The following is a 12,229-nucleotide window of genomic DNA, read 5'->3' as shown; positions in this document are numbered from 1 at the left end:
TCCTGTTCAAAAATAGTGAATTTTCTGATAATGGTTTTTCACGGTTTTCCTTTGATTTATGGGAAGCCTTTTTAGTGGCAGACATCTGCTGTGGAAACTAACCAGTCCTACTCTGAGAAACTTCATAGAGGAGTATACACAGTGCAAAGTGCCGGCTGAATCTACTGTGCGCAAAAATTACGTGAAGCAGTGTTACAATCTTACAATTGAAAGCATTAGAGCTAAGATTCAAGATAATTTTGTGTGGGTATCAATTGACCAAACACAAGATTGTGAGAGATGTTTTTTTGCAAATTGTATAATTGGATCCCTTAATAAGAATGAACAATCTACCCCATATTTTCTTGTGGTAGAGCAATTTAAAACCACAAATAGCTCCGCAGTTTCCTAATTTTTTAGAAGTTCCATGAATTTACTATGGCCGAATGGCATTCAGTATGAGTGTGTATTGCTCTTTGTGACTGATGCCGCAAGTTATATGATGAAAGCCGGTACTGCTCTTAAAGTTATATTTCCAAATATGACACATTTGACTTGCCTTGCCCATGGGTTCTGTGTTGCAGAAACAATTCATGCAAATTTTCTGCTCGTTGACATGTTGGTGTCTTCTGTGAAGATGGTGTGGAATTTGTCGATACTCCAGTAAACAACCACTTCGAAAAGTTTGCGGGCCCTGAAAAGGGCCGTTTGTTGCACTGTGTGTGTGCTGTTAGAAACAGCTGCCTACGGCAGTTGCTGGAGTTGCGGAAGCTGCGTTAGTTGCCTGGTTGCAGGGTGTGGTTGCTGGAGACTTGCAGCAAGTATGTCGTTTGCCTGGTTGCAGAGTGTGGTCGCTGGAGACTTGTGGCAATTACGTCAGTTGCCTGGTCGCAGAGCGTGGTTGCTGGAGGCTTGCGGCAACTATGTCAGTTGCCTGGTCGCAGTGAAGAGCTGATGACTGTGATGACTGTTCGCTCTGAACTGAATGTGATCACTGGTGATTGCAAGCTTTGGGCTCCACCTTTTATACCATGCTTGATGGGCGGAGCGAAACTTGCAGTTGTGATTGTGAGCGCTGATTGGATAGCGCATGTTATGATCTAAATGTGGGCTGGACAGTGAGTGCTGTATAAATACAAGTGCAATGTATGGCAATGTGATAACAGAGGCCTTGTATATAATATACATGCTAGATATTAAGATTCAATTGTAAATAAGTGTACATAGTGACAATGGACTAATACTGTCGAGTGTGACAAATGACAGACCTGACCTCTCATCAGAGGGCACCCCACATGGACAGGACTGTAACTTTCAGTTAAAAAGTGGCTCGACACTAAGACAGACAGACTGACTGACCGTTGGTCACAACATGACTTTAACTTTTTGGCAATGTGATTTTGACTTAGGACTGAGTGTTGTCTGTTAGACTGGTGAAACAGCATCTAAGTATGTTGGATGTTCCCACAAAGGTATTTGTTAAAGCGCATTACAGAAAAGAAGCCTTTAAAGCAGTAGGACCGAGCATTCCACTTCCGCCAGAACCAATTTTAACGCGCTGGGTCAAGTGGCTGTGTGCAACGAGTTATACCGAACATTTAGAAACAGTTAGGAATGTCATGAATACATATGATCCCAAAAGTGCAGCATCAATTCAAATTGCCCAAGATGTACTAAAAAATGCAAAACTAGAAACTAATCTTTCCTATATATCTGGTCACTTCTCTCATCTTCCATCCGCCATTTCCTCACTAGAGGCAAGCAATAGCAATACTACTTTGTATCAGTTGTTAAGTTTGTTCAAAACCACTGTTTTCAAATTGGATTCGGTTCCTGGAAGAGTTGGTGACGTAGTAAAGGAAAAAGTACACAGCATTCTTTAAAAAGTTCCAGGATATGAACAAATTTGTGAAATTGAAGAAATTTTAGCTGTTAAACATACTGAACTGCCAGGTAAAAAATCACTAACAGTGGAGCAAATAGCGGCTTTTGTACATGCGCCCCTAAGTTCCTGTGAGGTGGAAAGAAGTTTTACTCGCTATAAGGACATCTTAGGAGACAGTAGGAGGCAACTAACTATGGAAAACCTAGAACATTTAGTAATTGTGAATTGCAACAGTAGAGAAGTTGAAAGTTCGGAGAGCTAAATGTGAGTACCATTGGTTTTTTAAATTTGTAATGAAATATGTTGGCTTTGTTGCATGATTTGTATTTATGTATTGCTTTTTATTGCAAGTGAATCATTCAGTGATTACATAAAATGAACTTAAATATTGATTTGTTTGTCTTAAAATAATGTAAAATCAATTTTAACGTTTGGTATAAATTTTTATGTGCATATTTCAGAAGTTTTTCATGCATAAATATCCAGTCCCTAATAATGAGACAGTATATCAGCTAGTTGTAGACTTCAAGAAAGCCTATGATTCAGTTAGGATAGAGTTTCGGGTACCCATGAAACTAGTTAGGCTGATTAAAATGTGTTTAAACAAAAAATATAGTGAAGTCCATATTGGTAAACATTTGATAATATCCCTATCCTTAATGTTCTAAAACAAGGAGATGCTTTATTGCCATTCCTTTTCAACTTTGCTTTAGAATATGCCATTAGGAAGGTACAAGAAAACCAGGTGGGACTGAAATTAAATGGGACACATCAGCAAATAATGCAAATAAGGAGGTTGGTCTAGAAGTAAACACAGAGACAACTAAGTGTATGTTGCGGTCTCATCACCAAAATGCAGGGCAAAATCTTGATATAAATATTGATAACAGATGTTTAGAAAATGTGGCACAGTTCAGATATTAGGGAATGATAATAACAAATCAAAACCTGATTCTGGATGAAATTAAGAGGAGATTGAATTTGGGTAATGCTTGCTACCATTCAGTTCAGAACCTTGTGTCTTCTTGTCTGCTGTCAAAAAACATAAAAATTAGAATATACAATTTTGACTGTGGTTCTGTATGGATGTGAAACTCGGTATCTGGCCTTAAGGGAGGAACATAGATTGAGGGCATTTGAGAACAGGATGCTGAGAATATTTTGACCAAGGATGGATGAAGTGGCAGGAGGCTGGAGGAAACTACATAATGAGGAGTTTCATAACCTGTACTCTTCACCAAATATAATTAGTATGATCAAGTGAAGGTTGATGAGAGGGGCAGGGCATGTAGGACAAATGGGGGAGAAGAGGAATGAATATAGGATGTTTGTGGGAAAGACAAAAAAAAAAAGAAAAGACAACTAGGAAGACAAAGACATAGGTAGGTGGATAATATTAAAAAGCTAATGAACCTATGGGTTTGTAAAATGTTCGGAAATTCTTGGGTAGCTGTACAATTGGCAGCTTCTCGAGAAGGGCTCTGCTTCATTAAATTAATGAGTTTCTGGACTAGCTGTGTAACAGTCTTTTCTATATATGTGCACACTTCGATGAGACGTGGGGAAGACGATATTTCTTGTTTCTAAGACACAGATGAACCTTGGAAATAACGAAAATGTGCGAAGTTGAATTTGGTGCATGAATGTAACAAGCATATATATCTTGATTGCGGCATACCCCATCTTTTTGACGTCGTTTAGCTTGTTCTATATAAATGGTAAAAAAGGTAAAGTTTTCCCTGTACTTAACTAATCAGGCACAACGCCATGAAGGCGAAAGGGGGAATGGATGTATAGAACCATATTTTCTTGACCTCTGTACTAGTTGGAGGTGGTCAGCTTTACCACCGGGGAAAGAGCCCCCAGTACCCATTGGATAGGACGTTGGGTGGGCCCCAGAATCGGTCTGGACCGTGTAGAAAAGAACAATTCTTGACCCCACCGGGACTCGAACGCCGACCCATCTATCAGCCGGCCCGTAGCCAATCGCTATACCCGATACCGACCATACCGACTACTCTATGGCGGCTCCACGTAAGTAGATGGTAAAGGTGTAAGTGCTGTACGTATAACGTGAAAAAGACACAGTAAGCTTGTTCTAAACATTCCGCTTTTTCACTTTTTCAAGTGTTTGGTAAAGGACATGTTGACAGCACTGAAATATTTTAAAAACAATTGTGAAGCAATGGCGCATAAGTGATTCATGCGGTGTAATTTGCTTGTATTTGGGTGTGGTGTACTATATCGAAAGTAAGTAAAATGATGAGGAGTTGCGTGCAGATAAGACCGTAAGGACGATAAGGACGACAGTGTGTTGCTAATGAGATGTTCACTGAACCGTAATACAAAAATGAACAGTCGCCAAGTCTGAAAGAGGATATGTGCTTTCGTTGCAGATCGTTGCTATTGGTTTGTGTTTCTTTCTCACGTGGAGTTAAGTTCCATTGTGCGCTGCACGCATAAGCTACACCCTGCAGCTTTCGGCTTCTGACTAGGGAAGCCCTACAGTTTTGACATTACGATGACAACAAATAAAGTGGTAGAAATGATACTATTTCTGCTGTTAACAGTATTGATGTTTATAATAAGTAGTGGCCAGAAACTTTCAAACTGCGAGTTTAATGTCACATACAGTGGCCAGCCTGTAATATATAACCTCACCAGGTGAGTAGAGTAAGTGTAATAAGTTTTGATGTCAACAGCAGTTCACACTCAATAATTAGAAGTTGGAAGTTCTTTAGGATGCATCATGTTTGGCCTGTTACCCATCATCAAACTATTTTTCATATATTGCATATCTTTTACTAGCTACATTGGCCAAGGTTTACAAATTTGAATATATATATATATATATAAAATAACACATGCAGCTGTTTAGTAAATTGTATGGACTGTAGTGATTAAGTGTTATTTTGTTGAATTTTGCAAAAATGCCCCATGTTGAATATGGCAGCTGGTTAATGGATCTCACTACAAAAGCTGCCCACAAAGTGGTAACACTTGAGTTCTTCTACACAAAGAAATTCTTCAAGTATATTTGCAATAAGCAAGGTGTACAAACAGCGATACACTCTCATTCATTCATTTTAATTTAATTGTAGGTTTAACCATATCAAGAGTAATTATTTACTGACATATTCTAATCCTTTAGGCATTTGGGCCAAAGGATTTCAAGAATGATGTGTTTAATGATGTGACTTGTTCAAGTGTTACTCTTGTAGCAGTTATGAATGCTAAATTGTACAAATGAATGACTTTCTTATCCTGTAGATCAAAATACATTGAAATAGGGCATGTACACACACACAAACACAAATGACTTCACAAATTGCAACAGTGGAAATGGCCTGAAGAGACAATGTACCTGCCACACACATGGTAACATGCACCAAAGAACCACAATGTAAAATTCACATTAAAGGAAACTAAGAACTGGAGCAACTCACTCAAAATAACCAAACAACTGACAGAAAATAAAAGAGATTGTCAAGAACCTGGTTTGAGACAATACATACAATACATATGGGTACAGAGTGCAGAGGCACTCACTTGATGGATATTTACCCTACAAGAACAGGGCTGTAAGGTACATGGCAGGGTTGAAACAACTGGAATCATATAGAGATAGTTTGAGGCAGCTAAAGATAGTAACAGTATACTCGCTCTACATTCAAGAAACACTCTCATATATAAAAGGGAAGTGTAACTGTGCTGTAAATGAACAAATGCATACATATGAGGGTTGAAACTTTAATAGTGGCAACTATTTATTTACAACTGATACAAAATGGATGCATGTTTTGAAGTTTTACTGCCCTTCAGTGTAGTCACCAGCATTGTGTACAACCCGTTGCCAGCGATGTGGAAGTCATAGGATACCTTTAGCAGCACCTGTTGTGTTGATAGTTTGAATGTAGCGGTCTACTGCCGGAAGAATCTCTGGAACAATTCCGAAGCGAATGCCACGAAGTGGTTCCTTCATCTTAGGAATCAAATTAAAGTCACAAGGGCTTAAGTCCGGGGAGTATGGTGGATGGTACAGCACTTCCCAGCCCCATCGATTGAACAAATGGGCGTCTTATCATATCCATTTCTGCATTTCCGTCAAATAATGCAGACCCCATCGTGATGCAATTTTTCTCATGCCCAGGCATTCCTTCAGAATGTGAAGCACAGTTGTATGTGCTAATCCTGTCTGTCGGGCCAGCTCACGAATCGTATGGTGTCAATGACTCCAGTAACACAGAAAGAGCATACACTTCTTCTTCATTGACATTAGGACGACCTGGCCAACGCATGTCTGCCACATTTTGGTGTCCCTTGAAGGTTTTTACCCACCTTGCCACTGTTCTGTAAGGCAATGCAGATTCCTTGCAAGCCTCTTGAAGACCTTGATGACACTGTCATGCTGTATGGCCTCTGGCACATTCAGTCATTATCCAACTCCGTTGTTCCTCTTTCAAAAATATTGTGACACTACATTAGACCGCCAGCTAACACGAGGCTCTGTTCTTCTTGTCACTGTGCATGCGCGTGATATGGGAAGGGAGAGTCCATTTGCTCTGAGGTGAGGTAGGTATGTAGCTAACGTGTGGTATAAGCGACATTATTTGGTTCCGTTGCATGGCGTCTCTGCAGCAGTATTGCCACTATTAAAGTTCCAACCCTCGTATAACACAAGAAATAATGACTATCATAGGTATGTAGATAATTTCGAGCTTAGAACTTAATTTAGAACAGAAAACCATCAGTCATGGGTTGCATTGTCTGAAACAAATTGCATAACAACATATAACAAATAGGTAACAGCAGCCAGTTTAAAAAGGAACTGAAGGACTTACTTATTAAGGGATGCTATTATTCAATAGAAGAAATAATTCAGTAATATTGTCTACTGATAAGCAGATATATGGAATAGGCTATATTTCTAATAAGTTTATACCACAATCATTAATGTGTTTTGATGATAAGAGATGGATTAGCCCTACATCAATGTATTTACAGGATAAAATAAAAATGAATGAATGAACATGAAAAACATTTATTATAAAATTGGTGACACTAAACATGTTAAAAATACTAGCACAGCAGTGCTTTACTGCCCATGTGTTACATTTTAAATAAATCACTCAATTTAAAATGCTTGAAAATGTTCTCCAATTTGAAAGCTGTAATCAAAGATATTTTAACAAACACAACAAAACTAACATAATCATTTTAGTCTGTACATTTCAGCCAGTAATTGTGTCACACACATAGGCCAATTTGGGAACACTGACCAGTGAAGCTGGAATGTATATGAGTGAATGCATAAGAAGTGAACCACAATTATCTTGCCCTTGCACTGTGACCTTCAATGATCTATTGTGGTTCTCCTTCTAGTTACCCCTTTATCAGTCCTACACTTTGAATGAAATGAGGACTTTGTTTACAGGGGAGTCATAGTAGTCATTTGGTTCCATAAAACTGGCCCAGGTGACTAAGTCTTAAGTACGTATTTCACATAAAATCAATACAAAGTCCGTCGAGTGTAACAATGTTTTTTAGGTCACTTCTTTCTCACACAACACACAACGCACAGCAATAATCCAACTACAAGCCAATACAACCTCAAGACATCTCCCAACATCGGGATAAATTAAGAAGCAGCCTAACATTTTTATATTTTACGTCAAAAGTCTTAAACTTTTAAATATTTTTTAAATATTTTAATAGTGATGTTTTAACGCGAGGGCAACTTCGGATGGAATGCGAAGGTTGAACGTGCATTCTGTACGTGCATTCAGTACTCCAAGCTAGTGTTGTGCTTTTACACATCGACATTTGTAGCAGTGCCCACACAGCATATATACTGTGTACNAAAAAAAAACCGTATTTCACCATAATTTAATGTGGGTATTTTTAGCCCTGGGATGACCAGTAGATGTGGTATACTCCTGAAATGCCCATTTTTATCAGAAACGTAATTTTTTAAGAGAAAGTGAATTCTCATACAAATCATTCAAAATGATCTAATCTCTTAATTTATTCTTAATTAATAGTTTATACAATCACTGGGTCCACCAAAAGTGAATCATTTCTTGTCTAAGTCTGGTGGGATCTGCACTGTACTTATTGCAGTTCACAAAATGAATTAAGGGCTCAGTGTACTCCTATTCTCTGCCAACTGTTGTATATTACTGCAACCCCTTCACCCCTCTGGCATCTTGCCTATCCCAGAACACTTGTTGCTGTGAAGGTCAGCACCACCAGCATTTGTGTGAACAGAGTAAACAGACTTGCCAAATGACTGGAGGCTGATACACTATGTGGAGTGGGTCAGTCCATGGGAACTGTCTGCAGTCTCAGTGCATCATAAGTTATCTGTGCTGTTTATAGGTTATCTAGGCAGGAGAGCTGGCAGACCGCAGATGGCGAAAACAGGGCATCCATCTTTGTGTGTCACACACCTTCACAATGCCAGAACTCTTCAGTGTGTGTTTTGAGGCAACAGGATAAAATGTGGAATGTGGTGATTTCAAACTATGGAGCAAATTGGAAAAGTAAGCGTGTAACCCAATGAAAGATGTGGGAAGTAGGTTGGGGGAGAGTCCAGAATAGATCATTTCTGCATTTCACCTGTACTGTCCATGTGTTATGGTGTATGTCTGACTACATACTTGTTGCTTCAAGTACTGGGTAGTTTTGTAAATGTATGCTGTGGGCTGGACAACCAGAGAATTTGGGTTTCATTCTGGGAGGGTGTTTTTCTCTTCACTGTCACATCCAAACTGGCTGGGGACCCATCCAGCTGTTTCTCTGAGGTAAAATGGCCATGCCGTGACACTGATCACTCACTGCTTTCCAGTACAGTTGGGTAAGAAATGGAGTTATGACTACATGAGAAGGCACTGTAGTGCTAGTTTTTAGCTTTCATTTGCTGTGGTTGTCCTTACGCATTCATCAAGTGCAACAGTGGGTTTGCCATGTCTGTCAGATCTTCATCTGCAGGACTTCTTATTCTTTTTCTCAAAACTCTTGACAGTATTTGAAAACAGCTATAAATGGAATTTCACTTGAACACTTGTTTGAATTTTACATTCATCTCATTAAGCAGACAGCGAATTAGAAAGTGTTTTAGAGCAAAGTTGCTAATGTTAACATCGTAAATTCATTATGTCGTATTTTAGCGTCCTGTTGCACTCATCTTCGTCCATTATATGTAAGCAGTGTCCGTCTTTCAGTGCACTCAGTTTTACTTATTACTTCACAACATGTTTCGGCACTACAGTGCCATCATCAGGTGCTCCATTTACGTCAGTCTATTTCATTGCTTGCCATTACGTCATTGTAAAATTGAAAAAGTATTTAAAAATATTCGTCAGTTATAATAAATGTATATGTATATACTAAAAACTTGTTAAGATTATTTATCTTATCTGTCCCAATGCTAACACCGAGCATAGTTTCACCACTATGGGAGTCATTCCTCTTATTCTCAGGGTATATCATGTGTCGTGTTGCGTGTTCCCTGTTTGGTTGTGGGTGTTGACAACACCCGCAACCAGACAGGGATGAAATAGATTGATGTAAATGGAGCACCTGATGATGGAACTGTAGTGCCGAAACATGTTGTGAAGTAATAAGTAAAATTGAGTGCACTAAAAGACGGACACTGCTTACATATAATGGACGTAAATTCATTAATTAAAATATATAGAATTATAATTTCCCTGCAGTTCTGCATTGGTATGAAACTTAGTACACCAATCTAAGGGAGAATGTAGTTTTTTTTATTGCTAGTGGGGTGGGACTAAGTCCCTTGTACTGCAGCCACACCTGGCGTATTGTACCAGCCCGTAACTGCTTGAGTTATGGCACGGCCATGAGAATGTAGGTTGAGGGTGCTCAGGATATTCATGGTTTATTTAATGATACTTTCAGTAACCCAGGTTCTGCAGTGCCAGAAAGTTCTGAGGTGAATATTTGTACTTAGGGAACAGGAGGCAGCAGCAGCATGAAATATTATACAGTGAAGAACTTCATGATTTATGCTCTTCACTCAGTATCAGAGTTGAGCTGGGAAGTGCATGTAGTACACATTGGAGAGATCCAGAATGTATACAGTTTTATCCAGAATACTTTAAAGGAAGAGACCACATGGAGACTGAGGCATAGATATCAGGATAATATTAAAATAGATTATAAAGAAACAGGTTGCAGGGATGTAGACTAGAATCATCTGGCTCAGAACAGGGTGTGGTGGTAGGTTGTTGTGAACGTGGTAATGAACCTTCACACTGCATAGAAGTCAGAAATTTTACGCTGGCTGAGCTAATATTAGCTTCTGAAGGACTTGGCACCATATGGTTCATTAATAGTTATACTAATTATTTTGGGGCATGCGGTAGCGTAGTGGTTGAGGTGCTATGCTACAAGCTGGAAGGTCACGGGTTCAAATCCCGATGAGGTCAGTGGATTTCTTTCAGTTGACCTAATCCTTCCAGCCGCACTAGGCCCTGGGGTTTACTCAGCCTCTAACAGAAATGAGTACCAGGAATTAATTAAATAATTTTCCTGGGGAGTAAAGCGCTGCCGACGAGTAAGGTTGACAACCTTACCGCCATCTTTGAGCCAATTGTCTAGATAATGTGGGACCCTCAACGTCTCACAACCCTATGGGCCTTCATGACCAGGTACAGGGATAGCTTTACTTTTACTTTTATACTAATTATTTATACTAATTTATACTAATAATTCATTTAGAAATTTGGCAGTGTTTGATTCTGTCTAATTTTTTTGTCAGTCTTGTTGAATACTCATCTACATCTGCTGTTAGATAACCTGCTCCTTGAAAAAGTTAAGGGTGAAAAATTCTCTTCTTTTATTGAAGACAAATTAAGACCTAGTACCACAGGGTGACATCACATCTACTCATCATAAAGAGCATTTCCAAATCTGCCCTCAATTAAGGATTTCTGTGCCATTTTCATTCTGAAACTTCTGATGGTTGCAGCTGCCCAGCCAAAGATCAACAGACCTGTACTGGAGTTGGTAGGCACACAGCCATGCTATGGAGGCAGGAACTATAGTGCTGAGATTTACTTCAATTGCTCAAGTGCAGTAAGTACCATTGGCTTAATCGACATTGAAGCAGGCCAGTGGCAGTACATGTTTATTCTATGAGCAGTCTGCATGCAGATAACCAGTAGGTTGTCTGTGGGGCATGAGTGCCAGCTGCACAACTTTGTGGGAATTAAATACCTCACATAGTATGATGATTTGTGTATTGTTTGAAGTGCAGGTTTGGTGTGTAGCATAACAATTGAGGTTATGTTTGGTCATCTGTGTAGTTTGGTTGGTAGGTACCAGAGTTCCACAGGAACTTGAGAATGTGTGATCTGACAAAATGTTTTATGTTGCAGGAGCGAGACCCAGTCCTGATGGGTGTTAGGGACAGTTGCACACTGCTTGTGATGTGGCAGACAGTGGCAGCTTGTCCTGTTGACAAGGGTTGTGTATTTGGTGACATTGACTTCAGCAGTCTCCGCCACTCTGACTACTATGAAGTTGTAGCTGATACAGGACAGAAATACCTGCTGAATCTGTGTGGGCCTGTGCGCTTGGATGCCTGTGGAAATATTGAACATGTGACAGCATGTGAAGTTGGCAAGAACAACAGCGTAACAGTCATTGGGCAGCTGGATGGGCACCATGTGCAGATGTCAGAGAGCACAGGCATTGCACTCCACTATAAAGCCTCAAGTAAAGGTGTGCAGCACATGGATAGTGTAGCTGTTGTGCTGAGCTTTACTGGCACATCTGTATCCCCAACAATATTGACAGTCATGGCCATGGTGGCTGATAGGCCTGTGATTTTACTGTAGCTTCCTTTCAGCAGGTCTTAGTTGTTTATGTATTTATAGTTCATTTAATGACATTCCCGATAGCTCAAGGGGGTATGATGTAGCGTTGGTTGAGGCACTATGCTATAAGCTGGAAGGTCACGGGTCCAAGTCCCGATGGGGTGGATTTTTTCAGTTGACCTAATCCTTCCATCTGCACTGTGGCCCTGGGGTTGACTCAGCCTCTAACAGATATGAGCACCAGAAATCTTCCAGGGGGTTAAAGGGTGGCCGGAGCATAAGGTTGACAACCTTCATGCCATCTGTGAGCCGATTGTCTAGATAATGTCGGACCCTTAACGTCTCACAACCCTATGGTCCTTCATGGCCTGTTAAAGGGATAGCTTTACCCTATAGCTCAGACTATGTAATGTTGAATGCTAGGATGAGGAATGAGCGATGAATTGGAGAGGGTATGGAAGAAATCAGTCATCTGATTTTTTTTTTTTCACAGTATTTTCCAGGAGAGACAGAAAACTGT

The 12,229-nt window shown here is 39.8% G+C and overlaps 1 protein-coding gene across 3 annotated transcripts in view; it reads left to right on the top strand.

The window, feature by feature from the left end:
- The first annotated feature begins 3,873 nt into the window (after positions 1–3,873).
- Positions 3,874–12,229, top strand: part of LOC111867488 (cation-independent mannose-6-phosphate receptor) — a 32,673-nt gene continuing 24,317 nt past the window's right edge. Inside the window, exons 1-5 of one of the 3 annotated variants that reach the window (XM_023857424.2) lie at positions 3,874–4,114; positions 4,261–4,528; positions 8,243–8,406; positions 10,860–10,966; positions 11,269–11,614. In XM_023857424.2, coding sequence (XP_023713192.1) covers positions 4,386–4,528; positions 8,243–8,406; positions 10,860–10,966; positions 11,269–11,614 — 760 coding nt within the window. In that variant the 5' untranslated portion in view covers positions 3,874–4,114; positions 4,261–4,385. Of the gene's footprint in view, positions 4,529–8,242; positions 8,407–10,859; positions 10,967–11,268; positions 11,615–12,229 lie in introns of all 3 variants that reach the window. The other 2 variants (XM_033752696.1, XM_023857425.2) reach the window with 2 other exon arrangements.

The sequence above is a fragment of the Cryptotermes secundus genome, unplaced genomic scaffold (genome assembly GCF_002891405.2).
Source record: "Cryptotermes secundus unplaced genomic scaffold, Csec_1.0 scaffold843, whole genome shotgun sequence".
In the NCBI taxonomy this organism is placed as follows: domain Eukaryota; kingdom Metazoa; phylum Arthropoda; class Insecta; order Blattodea; family Kalotermitidae; genus Cryptotermes; species Cryptotermes secundus.
The sequence above is the reverse complement of the archived record's forward strand: the minus strand, read 5'-3'. Positions and strand labels throughout refer to the sequence as shown.